The following is a 26,463-nucleotide window of genomic DNA, read 5'->3' on the forward strand; positions in this document are numbered from 1 at the left end:
CTCTGCCTGTCACCCGGCCATGTTCCCCACAGTGCTCACTCTCAGCCTTTTCCATTCTCTTCAAGCGCTCCATTTCCACCTTGTTGCCTGATGCTCCACAGAAGACTTTTGTAGATTTTACTGAGACAGCCAATATCGTTGTCTGGAAGAACTTCCCTCCTTCTCATCTCAAATTTTCTTTTCCTCTTGCACAAGAGGAAGAAAAGTCCACTTGTGCTGCCTGTTTCTCCCCCTTCCAAGGCAACACGCTCCGTTGATTAAAGAGCTTCAGTTTTTTCCTTTCAACTGCCTTCTCCCCTCAGCTTTGCCTGAAGATGTGCTGTGTGAGTTAGCACCCTTTTGTTGCAAGTAGTAGAATCCAACTTGCAGGCACTTTAGCCAGCAAAGGAGATTTGACTCTCATGAATCAGGGATGTCTCAAAAAACCCAATGGTAGGAATGCCACGGGTCTCAGGAAAGGACTTGAACAAGACTTGCAAAGCTATCAGCACTCTTTCCACCCTTCTTTGCTGCTCCTCTCTGCTTCATTTTTCTCTTCCCTGTACACTAGCTTCTGTGGCTTCCTGTCCACATGGAGGAATCCCAGTTCCAGGAGAGAGAACCTAACTGGCCTAGCTTGGATCAAGTCCAATCTCCTGGCCAGGTCCAGCTAAAATGTCTTACCAAGGGCCAGATTTACCCTCCTGCCTGAAAAAACTAAACACACAAAATATAGACACAATGGGTTTTGTACTTGGATATCAGGTAGTGCAGGACAGGGATCCCTGAGAGAAGGGAAACAGATGAGGTGAGCCTATGATTGCCCCAGCTTGCTGCCTGGCGAGAGGAATCCAGTGGGAGAGGGAATCCCAGTGGAGCCCAGTGGTCTCCCTGAGTTGAGAAGAGAGATCTGGGAGTCCAGGAAAGCCACGGTGGCTAGAGGTAGCAGGACAGAATACCAGAAAGAAGAGAGCTGGAGAGAGAGAGAGAGAGAAAGAGAGATCTGGTTCTCCAGAGGATCTCCTTGAGTCTTCAGCTGAGTACTGATCAGTACATGCCTGTAAGGAAAGTACGGGAAGCCAGGAAAAGAGACACCTAAATGGAGCAGATGGAACGCTCCTTGGACCTCTCATAAGGCCTGGAACAATTTGTTTCCACCAGCCAGGATGGTAAGCCTTGTAATTCACAAGGTACCCAGGAGAGTACTCAAGAGGGTATCACCTCACTAGTGGGGAAAAATTTAGTCCTCAGGTCTCCTCTGGCTCTGCCTAACAAAGCTTAAAGCAAACCTGAAAGAATCCAACTGTTTCCAAGTAACTTAAGTGCATCCCAGATAAACCTGGAGAATATTCATGGGAATACAAGACTACCCAGCACCCAACAAGGTAAAATTCATGTTTCTGGCATCCAATCAACCCTCTGGCCAAGGGAAGGAAGCAGAAAACGAAGAGGAAGGAACAATACTCTATCTATCTCAGAAATTCTACAAACGTTACAGTCACCTCCTCGCCCATCTTAAGGCTATTATTATTTTCTTCTTTACACATCGAAGTCCTGTTTGACTTATTACAACAAGCATCCATTACTATTGTTACTTTAAAAGACTTTATGAACAAACGAATCACGAAAACGGGAATACCAAACAGAAAGGAGACAAGGGAAGTTTCTGCACACATTAAAACTGATGAAGGTCTTTCTCCATGTTTCCTTTGCCTCCTCTTTCTGCCTGTCTCTCTAGAAAGCCTTCACTTTCTTTACCTGCATCTCTTGCCTTTCCTTCCCTTTCCAAGGTTATTTTAACTAAATACAGAATACATGACTAGTTTTTGGAGAAGACTTTGTTTCTTGTGTTTGACTTTTAAATTGGCAGATTTTACTGTTTCACGTGTACTTCTCAAAGAAGAAGGGGTGCTTCTCGACACCCCCTCGCCTGTGGTTCAGTGCCTTTTGTCCTGCCCACTACCCCACTCCTTGGGTGAATGGCCCGCGGTGCGTAAAGGCTCCCCCAGCCCTGCTTTGTTTGCCTGGAGCCCACCTGCCCTGTCCTTGAGCAAACAGAACTGCAACTTCGGTGGCATCTGTCCAGATGGCAAAAAGGTCCTAAGCCTGCACTCTTCTTTCGGATGAGATCTCTCTCTGGCACGGAGTGGGGACAGCTACGGTCCCCAGGCTGTTGAAGAAGTGAGGGAAAGTGGAGGGGAGTCGGGAGAGCGTGAAGAAAGCAGACGGAGGGAGAGGGAGAGGAGGTACAGGGCGGGAGACCGGCAGATAGAGGGATCGCTCAGTAGCGAGAGGGAGAAGCGCGAGTGAAGCGACCAGACACCATGTGGACCGGCGGAGGAGAGAGAGCGCAGGGGCCGCGCCGAGGCTAAACGCGGGGCGGTCAGAGCCCAGATCAGAAGAGGCGAGCGGGACAGAGGGGTCCGCGGGCGCTGGCGGTGCGGGACGGGTGCGGTCCGAGAGCAGAGCCGGGGCCTCGCGCGCCCCTGCCCGCAGCCGCCCGCGATGAGCGAGGCGAGCCGGGTGTGCTCCGGCTACTACAGCCTCAACCACAGCTTCGTGGAGCCCTTCCAGTGCCCCCGGCGCGGCGAGGGGGCCGCCCTCCTCTACTGCTGCGGCTTCGCCGACCTCAAGTACTGCTGCAGCGAGCCGGGCAGCTACTTCCCCTACAAGCACAGCTACATGTGGAGCCTCAGGTGGGCAGGGCTCGGGGCTGGCGGGCCGGAGTCTGGGGAAGCGAAGAGCAGTCACGCCGGGAGGGGGGAGGTCGCCCGGGTTCCCGCGACCCGCTCAGTTCGGGTCCCTCCGGAAGGACACGGAGCCTCCGAGGGCGGGTGAGGGCCCTGCGGAGAAACCTCCCCCGGCTCGGAGCTCCCCAGGGAGCCGGGACCCGCTCGGTGCCGACCCTGTCCGGGGAGGGTCGAGCTGTGGCCGCCAGAGATGTGAATCCGCCCGGGGACCCCAGGCGAGGCGCGCGGGAGGAGCGCAGGCTCTGCGCCCAGGGCGCACCCGGGCCCGCCCCGGCTGGCCGGCTCAGTTCCCCGCCCGCCTCGCGGGAGCAGGCTGCTCTTCACTCTCGCCAGTCCCAGGCAGGTGGCTCTGCTGGCAGAGAGAGAAGACACGCAGATAAGTTGAGGAGGTTTTAATTCTCTTTTTGAGTTGTTTGGGAATTTGGTGTATTTGAATAGAAAGGGGCTCCTTTGGGACTCATTTTAAGGCATAACCAAGCATCAGAGTATTTTAAGTGTGTTTGGGGGTGAGAAGGAATTGGCTGTGTTTTCAAAATATCAAAAAGGGGTGTGTGTGTTCGCACGCGCGCGCAAGCGACTGCGCTTTATAATTTGCCTTTTTCAGATGATCTGACACTGACCCGGAACCGAATGGAGACCCATAGAGAGGTAGAGTTTCAGTTGCTATGATTACACACTCTGTAGACCCTTTCCAGGACACCCCCTTTCTCAACACCTGAGCCATTTGGCCATTGCTAGAAAGTGAAGAGACTTTCTAAGGTGGAGTCTTTCTTGCCTCTTTTTCCTATGATGGGAATTTTACTTATTCCAACTAGTTATTTATGTAAATATTTTCTCTACGAAGTGCTTCTCCCCGCTACCCTCCTCACCCTCCACTCCAAAGGATTGCAAACTTTTAACATGATCCTTTCATTTTGCCTGGAGAATGAAGGGGGTGCCACAATGACAAAGAACTCCCATCCTACCTTAATTTGTTTCTTGGAGACTAATTAGCTGATGTCTGGATGAGAGAGAAAGAGAGAGAGAGAGAGACTCTCCTAGTAAGAGGAAGAGTATTATTTATCCCAATTTCCTAGCATGATCCAGAATTTGGCACACATGCCAAGTCTACAGCAAATGACTTTAAATATTATTTCTTGAAGCAGTAAAATAATTGTTTTTAGCTATTGCAAGCTTCAAAAAAATCTCAAAAGGAGTGCCCACTTACTGACAAGTTATACTAACAAAGTTGTGTTTTGCCAGAGTGGGCCAAAACTTCTTGAAAATAATGACAGCTTATCCTTATTATTGAGGGAAGCAATCTGTATTGCACTGGCTTATTATCTGGCCTTTTGAAAAATAACATAGTAACCCAGCTCTGAGTCTGGAGGTGTTAACAATGGTGGCAGTGCCTCCAACAGAGACTGGAAACTTAAGTCAAACAATTGGAAAAGTGCCTGGGATTCTCAGATCCCTAAATAGTTCCAAAGTGACAAGCGACAGAGGATGTAAACCCTGCTAAGGTTTATGAGGGCACAAAGGAATGAACAGCTTGCTGGGGTCTTCATTCAGCACTGACAAAATGGATATTGTAGCTCAGTTCCTAGAAATATAAAAATCATTTCAACTGATGGCATCAGCTGGCAATGTTAAACCTGGGGTTCTTGTTAGTTATTGAGCTCTGAGAACACAACAGGGAGGTAAAAATTTAGAGCTTCATTTCCCCCACGTTCTTTGCTCTCCACCCCTAATTTAAAACAGTCCAACTGTGAAAAATATTCCAGAAGTCTAGATTTGTTCTGAGATTCTGCAGCTGCTGGAGAAAGGCACAAGTATAGCTACTACCAGGCAAGTGAAGTTGCCAAGTAGAATTGCTGCGGTAACGTGACGGCAGCTTCAGAGCCTCTCTCAGGGATTGAAAAGCAAACTGCCATATGGTGTGGTGAGGAAAGGTTAATTCTTCCCTTTCTGTGTCTGGCCCACTCCCATCTTTTCTCCTCTTACAAATCCCTAACCTCTTAGGGTTTTCTTTAGTAACCTTCTTCGGGACCTGGGAAAATAATGCTTATTGCACAGGGTTACACATGAGTTCAATAAGCGTTTGTTGAAATGAATATTTTAGGAGATTCTTAGAGCTCCATCTTTATCTAGAGTTTTCCATGCGTAAAGCAACGTTTCAATAAAGTGGAACTGTGACACGGAAACATTTGTCAAGATTATGAAGACCCTCCTTTTATAACAGAAAGCAGAAATAGCATGCTTTTTGTTTTTCCTTCAAATCATGTGGCCTGATTTTTAAATTGTGTACTTTAAAAGCCCACAATATATATGTTGAATTTAATTAAGTTGACAATTTTACTTTTAAATTGACTAAATACTTTTCATTGAGGATTTTTTTGTTTTTTTTTTTTGAGGAAGATCGGCCCTGAGCTAACATCTGCCAATCCTCCTCTTTTTGCTGAGTAAGACTAGCCCTGGGCTAACATCCGTGCCTATCTTCCTCCACTTTATATGGGACGCCGCCACAGCATGGCTTGACAAGTAGTGCGTAGGTGCGGGCGCCCAGGATCCGAACCGGCGAACCCTGGGCCGCCGCAGCAGAGCCCGCGCACTTAACCGCTTGTGCCACCGGGCCAGCCCCCACTATGAGGATTTTTTAATAACTAGATTCTTGTTTCAGGAATCTTTCCAGATGTCTGGCCTCCTAGCTGCCTTGTGCAGCATATAATATTAATTAAGCGGATTATGTTCTCATGTGTCTATGTATAGTCTTAACCCTCCCTAACACGTGCAATCTACAAAAGTCAGCTTTGTTGCAAACAAGCATGAAAGAGGAGTTGCCAGAGCCCTTGGAAGAAAATGTACCACATGAGGGCAAACTCCAATCTAAATATATAACTATATGCTGACTCAAGCCACAACATTACCCAGTCTTCACTTGTGTGCAGGGCTGGGGAACTGGGCTGACATTAATAAACCAAGCACAAGAATCTCTGGAATTCTGGCTCCATGTCTATGGCTCAGGAGGCAATCTCTAAAGTGAAGAGGTGCTTTATCTCCTCAAGTCAAGGATAAGTGGCATGAGCTTAGCCCCCCACTTTTAATCCTCTCCTCCTTCCTCCTGAAGCGATGACACACCTAGCATCTCTAGTCGGTTTTTCCCTTGGCTTCTTTTGGTACCTGTCAAACTTGTCAGGGCCCTTGTTTCTAGGAAATGGCAGAAGCCTCAAGATAATGGAAGCCAGGAAGCCAGGAAAATATTGAAGACAAAGATCATTACTTTTCAATGATCACTTCAATGATCATCACTTTTCAATGATGATTACTTTTAAATTACTACAAGTGAATCAATCACCAGTCAATTATTATTTATCTCTATTTATGGAGCATTTACTACAAGCTAAGTACTCATTAAACACTTTAATAAGTGTGCACAGCACTAAGGGAAAGTCAACAGAAGTATCTGCCCTTGAGCAGCTTAAAATCTAGTTACATATATTCACACACCCACACATACATATGCTTCATGAAAGTAAAGTACATATGTTTGCATATCAGTCTTTCAAGATAATTCTCTTTTTTCTAAGCTCCCTTTCCCTTTTAAAAGTATTAAGTTCACAGGTTTATGAAAACTAAGTTTTCAAATCTCAAATGATTAGCCTTATAGATAACTGTATCAGAAGGAATTATTACAAATTTAGTGCAGAGCAAATAATATCAGATATCCACTTTATCTTTAGAGAAACGTACAAGGGTTTCTTCCTACATGCTAGAAGCCACTAGTGTTATGCTCTTTTGGAAAGGAAAAACTTAGACTGAACATGAATTTATATAAATTTCATAAATATTGCTTTCCTTTAATTAAAGCTTCTCCTCTTTAATAATAGTTGTGGTTTTGTATATTAGTAAACGATATCTGCCATACATGTCTCCAAAGGAAAAGTTCTACATTTCTGGTAAACATTTGTTTCACTACTTATGCAGAAGTAATTTTTCTGTTCATCTCTTATTGGTGAACATGAACTTTCCTCCTAAAATATATTACTAATAGAGGTTTATTTGATTGAGATGTTCTTGAACGATCCCTAGAGAATCATGTGACCTTTTACCTGTAACGTGAATTCACATGGTATTTTATACGAATATTAACATATAAATGTATAGAGAAAATGTAAGAAGAATTTGATGGTAGAAAAAAGGTGAGCTGTAGATTTCAATCATATAATGTTTATACCAAAATATAATTTGGTTATGAATGATCGAAGCAAGAATTAACAATGTTTAAACCTTCTCTTTAGTGTATGTGGAAACTAGCGTGTGACAGTCACGGTGTTTTTCCTGCTTTCCTCAGCATTGGTGCCCTGACTGGATTGGGAATTGCTGCCCTTGTTTTACTGGCCTTTGTCATCAGCGTCTGTGTCCTTTGCTATTTATTTCTGTATACGAAGCCTCAAAGATTAGACACTGGACTTAAGCTTCAACACCTAGAGACTTCTTCCACTCGAGAAGGTAATCAGTATCCATTATTTGTGGCCAATTACCTGTATTTTATTCAAAAGAATAACCCGTACCTGGGTAACAGATCGTACTGTTAACAATGAATGCTTTTTAAAAATTCAACTTATTATGTGTCTTTATAAAAATTCATGTTACATTAGGCCTTCATGATGAAATACCTTACAGAAATTGTGCCCAAGAAAAAATAGTGGCAGGGTGTAAATGTTCTCATGAAAAATAATGCATTGATCTAATAAATCCACTTTAACATATTTACATCTCTTTCAGTTATAAAGGTTTTATCCTCTTGGAATTTTAAAATTTTGTTTTTGATGGAGCCAAAGAAGTGAAATAAATAGAGGAACAAAATATCTGATAATTAATTCTCAGTGTTGTATTGCTCGAGATTGGTTAGTCAACAGTCATTAAGCATTTACCTGTGCCCCTACGGTGTGGAGAATTCGAAAGAGGCCTATAATATAATTCAGAGGCATATAAAAGACATAGAAAAATAAATAGAAGACAGTCTCTGTTCCTGAATAGATTACAAACTAGTTAAGATATAGTGGTGTGTGTGTGTGTGTGTGTGTGTGTGTGTGTGTGTAGTGTGACCATAAAGTAGAAATTTTTATGTATGGTTTGTGGAAGTGGGTTTCATTGTTATCTCAATTATAAAGTGCTACACCAATGCCAATTGTTTTCATTATGAAACTCAATCAGAAAGAATTGTTAAAATTTTTGTGAATATGTCTATCAGTGTATTTAAAAAGTAGTCATAATGAATTTTATTTTGAGATATATTAGAATATATTTTAATAAAAATTTAGAATATACATAGATATTTAGAACAAGACACAAGTGAATTGAAAAGAAAACGAAAAACTTTCTTAAAAAAAATTTAGAAAATTCCCTGCCCATATGCTCTATTTTCTTCTTCTTTCTATGTTCCTCGCTGGTCACTCTATCTCCATTTTTAACTCCTCTTCAAAACATTTCATACCCCCTTCCTGCTTTATTTTTCTCCTAACCATTTAGCACTAATATATTCTATATTTTACTTATCTATTGTTTAACTTTTCTCCACCCCAACTAGAAAGTAAGTTCCAGGAAAGTAGGAATTTTTGTCTTGTTTGCTCACTACTGTATCCTTAGTGCCTAGAACACTTCACACCTGTTTGTTGAATGAATTGAGTGGAGTAGCACTGCGTCTCTATTGTAGGTGATCAAAGGAGCATATTTACTGTCACCATTACCGTCGTCAAACATCCACTGAGTGGCCTCCTCTGTACAATGCACTGCGCTAAATAAAAATTGGTTATTTTTCCTGATTGATTCCAGGGACTGCTCCAAAAGGTTATTTCACGTTGGGTCTGAGAACCTGGCAGCAGAATTAGTTGGCTTGTTGATTCAAGTCTTGTAGTCTTACGCTGTTTAGCTAAGGACATCCATTAATGCACTTCCCATGTAGTTAGATGAGGCTGCTTTCTGGCAATGAAATGTCCCCACTCTGCCTCTCTCAAAACCATTATGTTTATCAAGTCAGTAAATTAATTCAATACACCTTTCCTGAGTGCTTGCTATTGGCAAGGCAGGATTTTATATGATCGCTGCCTTCCCGCTGCTTTCAAATGGGGTGATTTTGGCCCCTTGGGTTGATTTTAACCAAATCAGACATAGTGGAGAGCCCAAAACAAAATAGGTAATCCAAATGTCACCTGAAAAGGAAGAGAAAATGGTTTATATTTGAAAGCAACCCTTTGAAGTCATAATTAAAAAACATTGCCATACTGGTTGTTAAATATGTACGCTCCATTCCAATGATCTCCCACCTAGGAATAGATGCCAGTGTTCTAGCTATTGAGAAAACAAGTCTGTATTCCATTTAAAGAAGGCCTTAAAGGTTCGGGACATAAAAAAATGTTTGCATAATAATCAAGCAAGTAAACGTTGCATGAGAGGAAAATTGGTGTCACCAGTTACCACTCCTTTCTTTCAAAACCATCTATTCTTAAAAGTCAACCTCCCATCCTTTTAATTTTTATAATTGAGACTGTTTTCATCACAGGCAATTTGAATGGCCTAAAGGGAAACGTGTTTTTGTGTACGTATTAAAAATGACTTAGGGCACTGGTCTGTTTTTGTTTCTATAAATGACGATAGCCTAAGTCTAATCTTTAGACTATTTTGCCAAGATTTTTCCGTGTGTATCTTTATTCTATTGGGTTTCATTCTTATTAATGTATACAATTTAAGGCTTTATACATGTTGAATTGATCCTGAAACAAGCAGGTTTCTGGTAATGACTGTGGAGTTTAATTGGGCTACTTGCAGGGCTCACTTTGTACAGAGGTCCTATTGTTAAGCAATTGATTGGTCTTTAAATTGTGTCCCATAATCATTTTCTTCTTTTTTAACTTTTGTGTTTTGAGTTTTGCTTCTTTCAAATGACAATGTTTAAAAGAACACCATGGCTTGTAAATTGTGCTGTATAGGATGTACAGTTCTGAGCAGAAGATGGCTGTGTGAAGGGCATATTCCTGAGCAGACATTTCTGAGATTGAGGGTTCATTTCATAAGATGGAGAAGAATTAGTGGCTAATAGAGGAACACTTAACGAGGTGAATGCCTTTGATCTCCGCTTCTCAAACTTTTCCATTGGAGAATCCTTAAAGGTAGATAATAAAGGAACTTGTGCCTCCGGAATTCCGAGGGCTAGAGTGGAAAGGCCTGCCTGGAGTCTTATGAGCTTTAAATTATTTGAAGTTGCCAATTTTATTTTTGAAATTTAGGGGAATTTTCAATTTAACTGCATAATATAATGGTTTGTTTTACTCTGATAATAGCATCTTCTCCTCCCCATTTCTGAGTAAAATTGATGCTCCATGAAAATAAAGCACATTCATCCTGTGGTTTTGAGTATCTGTTGACACCCTGGGGTTGTGGAGAAGGGCGGAGGATCAAGGGAAGGGGTTCTTCGAAGCAGAGTTTTTGATGAAAACTAGGAGGGCAGATAGTAGAGCTGCTTGGCACAAATAAAATAATATGGTTGTATAGGAATAATAGACAACTCCAAGCCTGTATTTGGTGGTCTTTTGTAAAGGCAGGCGATATAAATGAAAAAGGATAAGCAAATCAGCAGTCAGGCACAGTTGTTGAGGAGAAAAACATAAATTATGTATGGAATACTAAGAATATTGTTTATTCTGCCTGTGAGCAAAACAGGACTTGGACTGGCTCAGAATGGTCTGCTATATTTCTTCTTCTAGAATACATCTTCACTCCCTGAGAAAGAAAACCTTTCTTTCAATTCACTTTTATTGTAGGAAAATTACAAAATATAGAGAAACAAACAAATAACGTCATCCATGATCTTACCGCACAGAGATAACAGATATTAACACCATGGTGAATATCCTTCATGGCTCTTTTTTGTGCATGTATAGATGCATGTACATAACAAAATGGGGGGAAAATAAGTCTTATAACATGCTTTTTTTTTCACTGAACAATATTGACATCTTTATATGCCAATAAATAAATACCTTAGTCATCATTGTTAGTGGCTCCATTTTATTATCTTGATGGGGTGCTATGATTCTTTTATTTTGATGTAATTTCACACTTCCAGAAAAGTTGCAAAAAAAGTATAGAGAAAGTTGTACACCTTTTCCCAGGTTTACTAATTGTTAATATTTTGAATCATTTTCTTCATCATTGACTTTCTCTTGATGTATATTTCTTGAACCATTTGAAAATCGTTTGCAGATATCATGCCTTTTAACCATAAATATTTCAGTATGTATTTCCTAAGAACAAGGATTTTTTTCTTACATAATTACAGTACATTTATCAAAGTCAGGAAATGTAACATAGATAGGGTAATATTGTCTAATCTGCAGTTCATATTCAAATTTTACCAATATTCCTCATAGTTGTTTTTTCTTATCTAGGATCTAGTCCAGAATTACATCTTGCAATTAGTTGTCGTATTTCTTTAGTCTCCTTGAATCCTCAGCCTTTCTTTATCTTTCGTGATCTTGACATTTTTGAAAAGTAGAAGCCAGTCGTTTTGTACAGTGTCTTTCAATTTAAGTTTGTCTGATGTTTTCTCATGATTGGAGAGAGACTGTACATTTTGACAGGAATACCACGGAAGTTATATTCTCAGGACATCATATCAGGAAGCACATAATATTGGTTTATCCCATTATTGGTGATGTTAACTTGGATTCTTTGGTTAAGGTTGTATTTGTTGGAATAAAACGTTGTAAAGTCACTAATTTTCCCTTTGTCATTACTAAGTAATTTGTGGGGAGGTAGTTTGAGACTACGAAAATATCCTGTTCCTCCTCAAAGTTTCACCTGCCCATTGATGGTTCTTGACTGAATTTTTTCATTCAAAATTTCAAAATAATTTCAGAATTATTATTATAATAGCTGTAAAATGGTGATTTTTCTAATCTCATCATTCCTTCTATGTTTATTAGTTGTTATTCTACTACAAGGAAGAGCTTTCCTCTCTCCTCTATTTATTTACCTATTCATTTATTTATTAATATCAGTATGGACTCAGATTCTTTATTCTAAAATATTCTATTACTATCATCATTTATTCTGACCCTTAAACTGTCTCAGACTTGCCCTGTGGGAACCCCTTTAAACTGGGTCCTGTGTTCTTTCAAAATGTGTCCGTCATTTTTTTTTTTTTTTAAATGTTTTGTTTATTGCAGTAACATTGGTTTATAACATTGTAAAAATTTCAGGTGTACATCATTGTACTTCTATTTCTGCATAGATTACATCATGTTCACCACCAAAATACTAATTACAACCCATCACCACACACATGTACCCAATTATCCCTTTCACCCTCCTCCCTCCCCCCTTCCCCTCTGGTAACCACCAATCCAATCTCTGTCCCTATGTGTTTGTTTATTGTTGTTATTATCTACTACTTAATGAAGGAAATCATACGGTATGTGACCTTCTCCCTCTGACTTATTTCACTTTGCATCATGCCCTCAATGTCCATCCATGTTGTCACAAATGGCTGGATTTCATCGTTTCTTATGGCTGAGTAGTATTCCATTGTGTATATATACCACAGCTTTTTTATCCATTCGTCCCTTGATGGGCACTTAGGTTGCTTCCAAGTCTTGGCTATCGTGAATAAGGCTGCAATGAACACAGGGGTGCATGTACCTTTGCAAATTGGTGTTTTCAAGTTCTTTGGATAAATACCCAACAGTGGAATAGCTGGATCATATGGTAGTTCTATCGTTGATTTTTTGAGGAATCTCCATACTGTTTTCCATAGTGGCTGCACCAGTTTGCACTCCCACCAGCAGTGTATGAGAGTTCCCTTCTCTCCACAACCTCGCCAACACATGTTGTTTCCTGTCTTGTTAATTATAGCCATTCTGACGGGCGTGAGGTGATATCTCATTGTAGTTTTGATTTGCATTTCCCTGGTAGTTAATGATTTTGAACATCTTTTCATGTGTCTGTTGGCCATCTGTATATCTTCTTTGGAGAAATGTCTGTTCAGGTCTTTTGCCCATTTTTTAATTGGGTTGGTAGTTTTTTTCTTGTTGAGATGCATGAGTTCTTTATATATTTTGGAGATTAAGCCCTTATCAGATGTATGGTTTGCAAATATCTTCTCCCAATTGTTAGGTTGTCTTTTCGTTTTGTTGATGGTTTCCTTTGCTGTGCAGAAGCTTTTTAGTTTGATGTAGTCCCATTTGTTTATTTTTTCTATTGTTTCTCTTGTCCGGTCAGATGTGGTGTTTGAAAAGATGTTGCTAAGACTGATGTCGAAGAGCGTACTGCCTATGTTTTCTTCTAGAACTTTCACAGTTTCAGGTCTTACATTCAAGTTTTTAATCCATTTGGAGTTAATTTTTGTGTATGGTGTAAGGTAAGAGTCTACTTTCATTTTTTTGCATATGGCTATCCAGTTTTCCCAACACCATTTGTTGAAGAGACTTTCTTTTCCCCATTGTATGTTCTTGGCTCCTTTGTCAAAGATTAGCTGTCCAGAGATGTGTGGGTTTATTTCTGGGCTTTCGATTCTATTCCGTTGATCTGTGTGTCTGTTTTTGTGCCAGTACCATGCTGTTTTGGTTACTATAGCTTTGTAGTATATTTTGAAATCAGGGAGTGTGATACCTCCAGCTTTGTTCTTTTTTCTCAGGATTCCTTTAGCTATTCGGGGTCTTTTGTTGTTCCATATAAATTTTAGGATTCTTTGTTCTATTTCTGTGAAAAATGTTGTTGGAACTTTGATAGGGATTGCATTGAATCTATAGATGGCTTTAGGAAGTATGGACATCTTAACTATGTTAATTCTTCCAATCCAAGAGCACGGAATATCTTTCCATTTCTTTGTGTCTTCTTCAATTGCTTTCAGCAATGTTTTATAGTTTTCGGTGTACAGATCTTTCACCTCTTTGGTTAAGTTTATTCCTAGGTATTTTATTCTTTTTGTTGCAATTGTAAATGGGATGGTATTCTTAATTTCTCTTTCTGCTACTTCGTTGTTAGTGTACAGAAATGCAACTGATTTTTGTATGTTGATTTTGTATCCTGCAACTTTCCCATATTCGTTTATTACTTCTAAAAGTTTTCTGGTGGATTCTTTAGGGTTTTCTATATATAAAATCATGTCATCTGCAAATAGTGACAGTTTCACTTCTTCCTTTCCAATTTGGATCCCTTTTATTTCTTTCTCTTGCCTGATTGCTCTGGCTAGGACTTCCAATACTATGTTAAATAGGAGTGGTGACAATGGGCATCCTTGTCTGGTTCCTGTTCTTAGAGGGATAGCTTTCAGTTTTTCACCATTGAGGATGATATTAGCTGTGGGTTTCTCATATATGGTCTTTATTATGTTGAGGTACTTTCCTTCTATACCCATTTTATTCAGAGTTTTTATCATAAATGGATGCTGGATCTTGTCAAATGCTTTCTCTGCATCTATTGAGATGATCATGTGATTTTTGTTCTTCATTTTATTAATGTGGTGTATTACGTTGATTGATTTGCGAATGTTAAACCATCCCTGCATACCTGGAATAAATCCCACTTGATCATGGTGTATAATCTTTTAACGTATTGTTGTATGCGATTTGCTAGTATTTTGTTGAGGATTTTCGCATCGATGTTCATCAGTGATATTGGCCTGTAATTTTCTTTTTGTGTTGTCCTTGTCTGGTTTTGGTATCAGGGTAATGTCAGCTTCGTAGAATGAGTTAGGAGCTTCCCCCTCCTCAATTTTTGGAAGAGTTTGAGAAGGATAGGTATTAAGTCTTCTTTGAATGTTTGGTAGAATTCACCAGGGAAGCCGTCTGGTCCTGGACTTTTATTTTTGGGGAGGTTTTTGATTACTGTTTCGATCTCCTTACTGGTGATTGGTCTATTCAAATTCTCTACTTCTTCTTGATCCAGTTTTGGAAGGTTGTATGATTCTAAGAATTTATCCATTTCTTCCAGATTGTCGAATTGGTTGGCATATGGTTTTTCATAGTATTCTCTTATAATCTTTTGTATTTCTGAGGTGTCTGTTGTAACCTCTCCTCTTTCATTTCTGATTTTACTTATTTGTGCCTTCTCTCTTTTTTTCTTGGTGAGTCTAGCTAAAGGTTTGTCTATTTTGTTGATCTTTTCAAAGAACCAGCTCTTGGTTTTATTAATTTTTTCTATTGTTTTTTGGTCTCTATTTCATTTATTTCTGCTCTGATTTTTATTATTTCCCTTCTTCTACTGATTTTGGGCTTTGTTTGTTGTTCTTTTTCCAGTTCCTTTAGGTGCATTGTTAGATTGTTTATTTGAGATTTTTCTTGTTTGTTGAGATAGGCCTGTATTGCTATAAACTTCCCTCTTAGAACCGCTTTTGCTGTATCCCATAAATTCTGGCATGTCGTATTTTCATTTTCATTTGTCTCCAGGTATTGTTTGATTTCTTCTTTGATTTCTTCATTAACCCAGTCGTTGTTCAGTAGCATTTTGTTTAATCTCCATGTATTTGTGGCTTTTCTGATTTTCTTCCTATAGTTGAATTCTAGTTTCATACCTTTGTGGTCAGAAAAGATGCTTGGTATTATTTCAATCTTCTTAAATTTATGGAGACTTGTTTTGTGGCCTAATATGTGATCAATCCTGGAGAACGTTCCATGTGCATTTGAAAAGAACGTGTATTCTTCGGTTTTTGGATGGAATGCTCTGTATATATCTACTAGGTCCATCTGTTCTAGTGTGTCGTTTAAGGCCAATGTTTCCTTATTGATCTTCTGTTTGGATGATCTATCCGTTGGTGTAAGTGGAGTGTTAAAGTCCCCTACTATTATTGTGTTACTGTCTATTTCTGTTTTTATGTCTGTTAATAATTGCTATATATATTTAGGTGCACCTACATTGGGTGCGTAGATATTTACAAGTGTTATATCCTCTTGTTGGATTGTTCCCTTGATCATTATGTAATGCCCTTCTTTGTCTCGTTTTACAGTTTTTGTTTTAAAGTCTATTTTGTCTGATATGAGTACTGCTACCCCAGCTTTCTTTTCATTGCCATTTGCGTGGAGTATCTTTTTCCATCCCTTCACTTTCAGTTTGTGAGTGTCTTTAGGTCTGAAGTGTGTCTCTTGTATGCAGCATATATATGGGTCTTGTTTTTTTATCCAGTCAGCCACCCTATGCCTTTTAATTGGAGCATTTAGTCCATTGACGTTTAAAGTAGCTATTGATAAGTATGTACTTACTGCCATTTTTTAACTTTTTTTTTTCCTCAGTGTTTTAGTAGTCCTTCTCTGTTCCTTACTTCTTCTATACAGAATTGATGGTCACTTTAGTTTGACCTCTGTCTGAAAGCTGTACTCTTTAACTACCCTCCTCCCTCCTTTTATGTTTTTGATATCATATCCAACCTCTTTTTGTGCATTTGTATCCATTACGTTCTAATCGTGGAAATAGATAATTTTTCCTATTTGTGGTCTTCTCTTTTCCCCTTAAATCAGTCCCTTTAACATTTCTTGTAACACTGGTTTCTTGGTGACAAACTCCTTTAATTTTTGCTTATCTGGGAAAATTTTGATCTCTCCTTCCATTTTGAACAATAACCTTGCTGGGTAGAGTATTCTTGGCTGTAAGTTTTTCCTTTTAGCACTTTAAATATATCGTGCCATTCTCTTCTAGCCTGTAAGGTTTCTGCTGAGAAGTCAGCTGATAGCCTTATGGGGTTTCCTTTGTATGTAACTTGACATTCTCTTGCGGCTTTTAGGATTCTCTCTTTATCTTTAATTCTGGACATTTTGATTATGATGTGTCTTGGTGTGGGCCTCTTTGGGTTTATCTTGTTTGGGGCTCTCTGTGCCTCCTGTACCTGGATGTCTGTTTCCTTCCTTAGGTTAGGGAAGTTTTCATCTATTATTTCTTGAAATAGATTCTCTGCCCCCTTGTCTCGCTCTTCTCCTTCCGGGACACCTATAACACGGATGTTAGTGCGCTTGATGTTGTCCCAGAGGTCCCTTAGACTGTCCTCACTCTTTTTAATTCTTTTCTCTTTTACCTGTTCACCTTGGGTAATTTCTTCTAGTCTTTCTTCCAGCTCACAGATCCGTTATTCTGTATCCTCTACTCTGCTTTTGAGTCCCTCTAATGAGTTTTTCATTTCCAGTATTGAATTCTTCATTTCTGATTGGTTCTTTTTTATATCTTCCATTTCTTTGTTGACATTCTCACTGAGTCCATCTATTCTTCTCCCCAGATCAGTGAGCATCCTTAACACTCTTAGTTTGAACTCTCTGTCGGGTAGGTTGCTCATTTCTGTTTCACTAAGTTCCTTTTCTGGGGTTTTGTCCTGTTCCCTTACTTGGAATGTATTCTTTTGCCTCTTCATTTTGCCTCTTTCCCTGTGCTTGTGTCTACGTATTAGGTAGGTCAGCTACGTCTCCTGCTCTTGGATAGGTGACCTTATGTAAGTGATGGCTTAGGAGGCTTCCAGTGTACTTCCCTCAGTTCTCAATGTTCCAGGGGTGACCCCTATGTGGGCTACGTGTATCCTTCTGCTGTGGCCTGTTTGCTCTCCCTGTAGGCGCCCAGGGAGGCTGAGTTATGCTCCTGGCCAGCTGTTGTAATGCTCAGCTGCTTGTAGTTGTTGTGGGCCCTTCAGTCTCTTTATCAGCTGTGGGGAGCCCCAGCACAGTTGGCTGTAAGTTCTAATACCACATTTGTGTTGCAGTATTTCTTTTAAGTGAGTAGGCCCCCACCGTGGCAGGTTGTTAGGCTCAGGGCCTTACAATTGCTGTAAGCCTCTAGCCTATTAGGTCTCTTGTCAGCTCTCTGAGGATTGCAGCTGGGTGGGGCTGGCCTCAGGCACAGGAGCACCCAATTGTTTCAGGTTTTGGAAGGTGGAACAAACCTCCTATGTGGGTCTTTGAGAAGCACAAGTCTTCTGTGGCTGAGAAGCCCTGCCGCCCACAGGTCCACACACACAGTCAACACAGTCCTGCCCCGTGTGAGCGCCCCGACCTCCCCAAGTGGACCCAGTCTCTCCACGGCGGGAGCCCCACACACTCTGCCACCGCCCCACACTCTCCACCCGCTCCTTGTGCACACCCTGCCCCGCTCAAGTCAGCTCAGTTGCCAGGCTGCAGAGAATCCAGTCACCAATCTATGCAGGCCCACACGTTGCCTGAGGGCTTGTTGTTGGGTGGGGCCAGTCTCTAGGGTGGGCTGCCTGCCCTGGCTGAGCTGGATTAAATCCGTGCTCTAGCGGGTGGAGCAGACCCTGGGCTAGCAGGTCTCAGGGAGAACTCCAATGGCGTCTGTGTCAGCACGCTCACACCAGGCCACAACAATGGCCGCCGCCAATGTCCCAGTCCCTGGAGAGGTCTCACCCCTCACCGAGATGCACTCAGGGCCTATTAGGTGAGTCTCTTGTCACCGAAGCACTGTGCACCTTTCTTTCTGGTGATTTTAGGATGCTTTCTGGAATGGGTGAGTTTGTGTGCGGGCCCTTTAAGAGCCAGTTTTAGTTTCTTTGTGAACCGGGTTTTCCGGGGGTGCTCCCCAATGTTTTAGTAGCAGGCAAAGTCAGATATTATGCCGCTGGTCTCGATTGTGCTGGGTCCACAAAATGCCCACAGCGGGGGCGCTCCCCGGCTCAGGACCCCGCGCCTCCAGGGAGGCTGCGTACCTGTGAGCTGCTCCCGGCGGCCGTGAAGCTGGCGGCTTGTGAAGGCGGCGTTTTTCCTCTCCGGAAGGGAGTCTCTGCCTCTTCCACCTCAGTTAGGATTGTCCGTTGTTGCAGGAGTTCCTCTTATCCAGTTTTCAGTTCTGTCTCAGGGGTAATTTTTCCACGAGTAGTTGTAAATTGGCTGTGTCCACGGGAGGAGGTGAGTTCAGAGTCTGCCTACGCCGCCATCTTGACTCCGCCCCTGTCCGTCATTTTTTGAGCAGCTTTTTGCTTTCTGTCACAAGATGTTCCAGAGCATCCTGTACTTTTCTTGTTCCAGCCCTGGAATCTGCCATTTCTCCAAGAAGCCGGGTTCATTTTAGTTGGGAATGGTGTTTAAAACCAAAGTCTGAGTATACCATATTTTATTAAATTATTGGCTTTGAACTGGCTTCCATTTCTTCTGTTACACACATACATTGAACATCTAAGTATTTTCTTAGCATAAATCCCTGGGAGTGGAATTGCTGACCAAGGGATGGGCATATATGACAGGCTTTGGATACAAGTACTGACTGCCCTCCAGAAAAGTACTATTTCATGGGTATTATTATTTCAAAAGATATATATTTTACTAATTTCTAAAATGATATAGTATTTACTAATTGAGATAAATAATATAATGTTTTAGTTTAAATTCATCTAGTTAGGAGTGAGAGTAGACATTTTAATGTTTATTTGTCATTATTTCTTTTGTGGCATATTGTGGCTCCTATCTTATACACATTTTCCTATGGGAGTATTCATTTTTCATTGCTTTCTAAGAACTTTGCAGCCAGTAACTAAACTGTTTTCCACATATGTTGCAAATGTTTTTCATAGTTGTTTCCTTTTTGATTTTGTACGTGACGATTTTTCAACTGTGGAAGTTTCTCCTTTTGTCATTTCTCCCTTTTGTTTCATATTTAGAAAGTTCTTACCTCACTATAAGATGTAAAGATAGTCACCTATATTTTCTTCTAATACAATTATTCATTGTTTTTACATTTAAATCCTTAAGAATCCTGGAATTTTAATTTTGGGGTCAAGTGTGAGGTAGGGATCTGCCTTTATTTTCATTTGCAAATAATGAGCCAATTGTCCAGATTATCTATCTTTCTCTGGCCAATTTAAAATGTCACCTTTGTTATAAACTAATTCTTATATATACTGGGACCTGTTTTTAGACTTTCTGTTCTATTAAATTTATCAGTCTGTTTATTCTTAAGTTAGTAATAAACCTTAAAATTACTGTAGATATGTAATTTATTTTAATATCTGATTAGGCAAGACTTTCTCCTCCCCTCCCATTATGCTTCTTTTTCAAAGTTTCTTGGTTAATCTTGTAATATTCAGGTTTCCAAATAAACTTTTGAATCACCTTGTCAAATTTTTAAAACTCAAGTGGTATTTTGATGGGTACTAAATTTATAGATAACATTGGGAGTTATTTTTCTTAGTAGTCTTAACACCCCTCCAACAAAACTCAGCTTAAATCTTTTATTAATTAGGCTGCCAAATTATTTTGTAATACCATTCTTGGTTTCAGAAAGGCTTTATGAACTCATTGAGATCTTAGTAGAAGATGGGGTCGCTTGGACTCAATGGCAGAAAAGGCCATTTGTGTCTCCTAAAGGGACCTTTCTGCTTAAAATAATGAGCCTAGAATTTCCTATGACTGTTTTTGTTTCTAGAATGTAGAAAATCAAATTGCTCAGCAGAGCTACTGTGACACTTAACATTTGTGAGTCCTCCTCAGGGCAGAGGGTTGGGCAATCCTAGCTGATGTTGGAACCAATAAGCAAAATAGAATCCAGTCTCTTGTTAAAATTCAATTAAAGGATTTAAAATATCAGCTAAATTCCTTTCTGAGTTATGTTTGTCATCAACGGTTGGAAGAATTTAACAATGCCAAAAAGGAAAAGAAAAAAAGGAAGGCCAACTGTGGAAAAAATAGGGTAGAAAAAACATTTCTGGATAGAACTTGCCTTCACGCATTGACAGATGGGCAAAGCAAAAAGGCTAGTCTAGGATACTAACCTTCACAATGAATTTTTGACCATGTTTACATGAGATACCTTGAGAGGAAGGCAGGACATTGAAGAAGGGGACGGTCAATAGATCGGTAGGTTACTAGGCAAGTTTTGCTCATTTCACCATTTACCTCAGATCCAGTCCTGTGCACTTTATTAAATTTGAAGGGAAAACATCCTCTTGCAAATAAAAAATACTTTTAGGGTGCTAATTTAAGATTGCTTATTTCCATTAGAAGGAACTGTAGTGTGAGTGGGATTTGTAAATTTTCTGCTAAACAATAAAGTGAACTAGCTGATTAGTAACTAAAGCTGCTGTAAGACTGCAGAAGGGTAACACAGAAGCTAGGAGGATATAGGTAGATAATGGCAGAGAAGCTTAATTACAGTTCTGCCATATAGCCGGGAGATGAAGACCTGCAGAGGTCCCCAGTATTCTTTTGATATTTTGAAATGGCAGGCAAGAACAGAGTTCATAGAAATGAGTTATAGGATAAATGGATCCCTGAGGGATGGTTCTGAAAATGAATGCAAAATCTGTTATCAGAAAAAGAATATTGGCCTAGTTTTTGACGAGGATAAGGGGAAAGATTTTGTTTGATGAATTTGATTTGTTTGATGAATTGGATTTAAACTTTGGCAAAGGCCAGAGCTTTAATTTAAATGCCAGTCTGAGAGGTATAGGATTAAAGGAAGGTTGAGATTTACGTAAAATGACCAGACCAGAAAAAAGAATGAAAATGGGATGCGAGCAGCAGAAAGAACAACTAATGTCAACCCAAGCCAAAGCAGCGATGCTGGATCTTTGCAATGTGCACTCGCTAAAGAAAAGGAGGAATTCAATAAGAAAAACTCTGTAGGTGTAACAAATCCCTTGGGAGCTCAATGGAATTACAGATTTCTTATTTAAAATGGAATCCATGTTGTAACCTTGTGACAGAAAGGAGGCAGCTGGTTTTATCCCTATTTCATTGGTTAAGAAATTAGCTCCTTTTTATTAAAGCAAAACTAGGAAAAGCTGAGGTTGCTGAGACTTTTGCTTCTTTCTCTTTTAAAATCATTCCAAAGGAATGCAGTTAGCAGGACTCCGTCATCATGGCATCCCACTCATTGTAATTGTTTTTCCATATGTCCAATTACTCCAACTTCCAGAGGGATATACATTGAAAGCACCTTTGGATTTTTATAAGCTGCAGGAAGAGAGTGAACACCAAAGGTGTTGACTTGCTAATCAAAGCTCCTGCTCCAAATGATGTCAGTATTGTGTTTATTTACAACAAATCTTTTCTTGTTCGTTAGCAAATTGGTTTTGTTAGGGGAACTGCCTTGCCTTAAGAAGCCAATCTAAGAAATAATCTTTGACTGCACCTACACTGGTTAGAAGGATCCAGTGGCCAAGGGAATAATGGGGTCAGGGCTGGAGAATGGGAGTCTTTACAAGTCCTAGATGAAGAAAAATCCCTAATTCTGGAATGTATTTTGCAAGCCTTTAAATCTCAGAGGGCAGTAGACAGGTTAAACTCTTTCAGCTGTGGCCAGAAAACATCATGGAAACTAGACCTGTCAGAATGACGATGACTTAGAGATAACCCCAAACTAAGTCAGGAAATAACTTCCTGAGTTTATTTCCCATAAAAAAAGACAAAAACAAAAACTGTATGTGACAAGGTAGATAAAAACACCTTGAAAATCTGATTAAAATATTATAAATTTAAGTAAGAAAAAGCTTAGGAAACATGAAAGAGTTGAATTAACCAACATTACAGTTTTCAGACTTCCAGGAAATGCAATATTAAAATTTTAGATGTTTAAAGAAATGCTTATGTAAGATACAAATGCCACCCAGATAATATGAAATCAATTTACATCTTATATCCTTGATCTTTTACCTTTTCCTGCTGTGATAAAATGAAAAATAAACCTACAAACATTTTGTTTTTTAAATATTATGTGAGGAAAAAAGTTTTAAGGGCCCCCATATGGAATATATTCCATTACTTAAGTATTTAGTAGTTAAATTTGAATCTATATGTTTGTTTGTTTTGTTTTGTTTTGTGAGGAAGATCAGCCCTGAGCTAACATCTATGCCAATCCTCCTCTTTTGCTGAGGAAGACCAGCCCTGAGCTAACATCTATTGCCAATCCTCCTCCTTTTTTCCCCCCTTTTTCTCTCCAAAGCCCCAGTAGATAGTTGTATGTCATAGTTCACATCCTTCTAGTTGCTGTGTGTGGGACGCAGCCTCAGCATGGCCAGACAAGCGGTGCGTGCGCCCCCGGGGATTGGAACCCGGGCCGCCGGGAGCGGAGCGCACACTTAACCGCTAAGCCACGGGGTCGGCCTGAATCTAATATTTTTTAAAAAGTCCACTTTGTAAATAACAGTCAAGAATTTGTCAGTTTATCAAATTTCCATGCCAGCTTTCTCTGCTACATGTATCTTAAACAGCTATGCTGGCTGATTGGGCAAAGGGCTCCTTGCCAGGCTAGAAAATGTTGTGCCTACAAAATTAACTTTTAAAAACCAAATTATATGGTTGAAACATTATTATTGGATGTTTAGAAGTAGAACATTATTTTACCATCAAAAACGTTCAGAAGAAATGTAATGAAATAAAACCATGTACTGTACCTCTTTATGCCCTACATTTTAAACTTATAATACTTTTAGTATTAGCCCAGAGAACAATACCATACATGTTTCAGTCCTATGGGCAGGATCTGGGCTGTAGTGAGACATCATTCTTCAAAACTTGTAAATAATATTGCCCTTTGAGTGTGGAACTATGAAATCAACCCACAGTGGGAGATGTCCTGATTGCCCCTGGAAAGCAGTTTATACAATTACTTATAAATGGCAGTATGCACACACTTAAAGGTGAGGCTTAGACTTATCTAAAGAAAAAAAAATGAAAGGGTCATATCAAGAAGACAGTCTAGATGGCAAAAAGTAGAGGAAGTAGCTACTTTTAATAATGGAACCTCTTGGTCAGTGGGTCCCCTGTCCCCTTAGGGAGGTTCAGAGCAGATATTTCGAAAATCTGAAGGACAATTAAGAGTTATTCAAGTGAAAGTGATTGGAAAGTAAAGACACCGAGTAGCTGGAAGAGTGTGTGCAAAGGCTTGGGGCAGAGAGAGGGAGCAGGGCACGCTTGGGGAACCTGTCAGTATTTCTGTGTGTCTGAAATACCAAGTATAAGGAAGGGAGTGGGGCAAGCTGAGCTGGGAGACGGAAGCAGGGCCAGGTCCCCGGCCTAACCAGGAAGTTCAGATGTGATCCTAAAGGATTTTAAGCAGAGAGAAGCTGATAGTAAGCCAAAAGTACTAGCTATTATTGCATTGCTGATAATTTTGCATCCTTTCATACTTAACATTGTATTCTGAGAACTTTCCATGTGATAAAAATTTATTGGAAATCACCATTTTATGATACTTCATGCATGATAATTTAGCAATTCCCCTATTATTAGAAATTTAAGGCACTTACATTCTTTGGTATTGAAAATAACCACTGAACATCTTTTTATATAAATTTTAGATCTCATCTCTGTTGGTCTCCTTGGGAACTTTACGTTAAAATTGCATTACAAATTCAGACTTAAAAAAAAATGTGGTGCATCATGCCACACCCTTTATCTGTGCCTAGTTGAGACACGAAAAATGGTTTATTACCTTTTGAATTTACATTTCTTTCTGACTAGTAAGATTGAAGATTTTTTCATGTTTATTAGCCATCATATCTTTTGTCCATTTTTTTTCACCCACTAAGAGGTGTTAATGTTTTAAATATTGATATGTAAGACTTCATTATATGTTAGACATGAATCATTTGTTCTAAACTTTTCTTCCCAGTTGACTTCCAATCTTGTCTTTTGCCAGCTACAATTTTAAAGTTTTTACTACGTCAAACTTTCAGTCTTATGCTTTAATTCATTATTTCACTCAACAAATGTTTATTGAACACAGCTATGTGCAAGACATTTTTTTCTAGACACATCATCAATGAATAAACTACTAAAAGATCTCTGGCATGTGATGCTTACATTTTAGTGAGGGGAGATAGATAATAAATGATAAACATAATAAATAGGTAAATTATATAGTATATTAGAAAATAAATGCTATAGGAAAAAGTGGAGAACAAAAGGGATTGGGGATGGGGGGGTGTAGTTGCAATTTTAAATACAGTGTTTAGTCCAATGGAAACGGTGACTTTTGAGCAAGGACTTGGAAATGAGAGAGTTACCATGCAGATAATCTGGGAGAAGAGCATACCAGACAGAGTGAATAGCCAGTGGAAAGGCCCTGTAGCTGGAACACGCCTGAAATGTTTGATCAAAGAGGTTGGAGCGAATGAGAAGGTGAATAGAAAAATATGAAGTCAAGGAAATTAATGGTGTGTGTGTATGAGATCATGTAGGCCATTATAAAGACTTGGGTGAAAAGGAGGGTTCTGAGCAGAGGACATGATTTGACTTATGTTTTAAAGGATCACGCTGAGTGTTGTGCTAAAAATAGAATCAGTGGTAGCAGTGAAGGTGGTGAGAAGTGGACTGATTCTGGATATATTTTACAAGTGTAGTCGACAGGATTTCAGATGGATTGGATGTGGGGTGTGAGAGAAAAGAATCAAGGAGGACTGAGGCTTTTGGCCTAAGCAGCTGGAGACATGGAGCTTCGAGCCACTGGAAGAAAAACTGTAAGTGGAGTAGGCGTTTTTTTTTCTGGAAATGATCCAAATTTCAGTTTTGGACTAAGTTGGAGATGTCTACTAGATATCTAAGTGGAGATGTCAATTAGAAGGTTGAGTCTGGAGTTCAGGAGAGGTCTGGGTTAGAGATATGTCTTTGGGAGTCATCAGCGTAGAGATGGTATTAAAACCTGTGGGACTAATGAGACTAATTAGGGAGTGAGACAGCGATAGGAACCAATGGCTGAGCCCTGAAGCACTTAAGTCTAAGAGGCCTGGGAGAAGAAAAGGGACCAGCAAGAGAGGCTGAGAAGGAGCAATGGTAACACAGGAGTCAGTCAAGGAAGAGTGGCATCCCGGAAGCCCAAAAAAGAAAATGCTGTTAATAGGTCAAATGAGATGTGGATTGTGAACTGGACTGTGGATTGGCAACAGGAGGTCATTAGTGACGTCTGTGATTTCTTTCATTGCATTCTATATTTATATATTATTTAAATATATTTAAAATTGTATATATTAGTGAAATATATGATACATTAATTATTTTCACTATTTCTTTTCTAACCATTTGTTGAAGAATAATCCATTTCTTTGCTATAAGCTTGTTAGTTGAACTTCTGATGTGCAAAGGTCCATATTCCTCTACCTTTGTGCATTTTGGACTCAGATTTACATAGAATGAGTGAATGAGATTGTGACACAAATGTGTTCTTTTAAAAAATTACATCTAAATTCATTATGATGGCAAAGCTTTGAGAGTTGCAAATTATTATGATTGGCTTTAGATGGTTTTGTTCACTTTATGCATAGGGACAGTCACAGTTTTATTTAGCAACCCAAAAATTATCTTCTTATCAAATAGGCAGTTTCTTCCATGGAAGCATGAAGAAAAAAAGATAAGCAGGGAAATGGAATCCTTACTTTTGTTACTGAATATTTCCCTTATTTGACTTTCAGGAGGAAATGCTCAAAAACAAATTTGAAATGGTTCAGTTCTCACTCATTAACATAGCGTTTTCAGGACATCATCTTTTCACTACTGCTACAACATTTATTTTTTAAGCACAAATTTTAAGAAGTCAAATTTTGTCATAATCCCAAATAATTATTTCATTTTGTCTTGTGTATTTGCAGGCAACTCAAACAGGAAAACCAAAGCCCCCAATTCCAATGCAGCAACAAATGAAACATCCTACGAAGCTGATGATACAATTCAAGAAAAAACAATGGATACATCACAAATCAACACTGTGTATTATTAAAAATCCTGTGCTGTAAAAGCCCCGGAGAGAACAAGAAATAAAAATAGAGTGCATTTCAAACATA

The 26,463-nt window shown here is 39.7% G+C and overlaps 1 protein-coding gene across 2 annotated transcripts; it reads left to right on the top strand.

Annotated features, from left to right (window-relative positions):
- The first annotated feature begins 2,268 nt into the window (after positions 1–2,268).
- On the top strand, positions 2,269–26,463 carry SHISAL2B (shisa like 2B). 2 transcript variants are annotated; one of them, XM_004423031.3, is made up of 3 exons: positions 2,269–2,675; positions 7,060–7,217; positions 26,272–26,463. In XM_004423031.3, exons 1-3 carry the CDS (start codon positions 2,485–2,487, stop codon positions 26,397–26,399), a joined length of 477 nt encoding a protein of 158 aa, XP_004423088.1. In that variant the 5' UTR covers positions 2,269–2,484; the 3' UTR covers positions 26,400–26,463. The 2 variants fall into 2 exon arrangements, 1 of the variants encoding a protein (XP_004423088.1); XR_015555121.1 differs by lacking the exons at positions 2,269–2,675; positions 7,060–7,217 and adding an exon at positions 17,900–18,131 and having other exon boundaries at positions 26,272–26,335.

Source organism: Ceratotherium simum, chromosome 18, assembly GCF_057802395.1.
Source record: "Ceratotherium simum simum isolate JZ-2026a chromosome 18, ASM5780239v1, whole genome shotgun sequence".
NCBI lineage: Eukaryota > Metazoa > Chordata > Mammalia > Perissodactyla > Rhinocerotidae > Ceratotherium > Ceratotherium simum.

What these genes read in the sequence shown, in the direction of transcription:
- SHISAL2B (XM_004423031.3), top strand. Translation starts at nt 2,485, where the DNA reads ATGAGCGAGGCGAGCCGGGTGTGCTCCGGCTACTACAGCCTCAACCAC. An exon ending in AGCTACATGTGGAGCCTCAG is followed by an intron (nt 2,676 to 7,059) that starts GTGGGCAGGGCT and finishes TGCTTTCCTCAG; the next exon opens with CATTGGTGCCCTGACTGGAT. An exon ending in GACTTCTTCCACTCGAGAAG is followed by an intron (nt 7,218 to 26,271) that starts GTAATCAGTATC and finishes GTGTATTTGCAG; the next exon opens with GCAACTCAAACAGGAAAACC.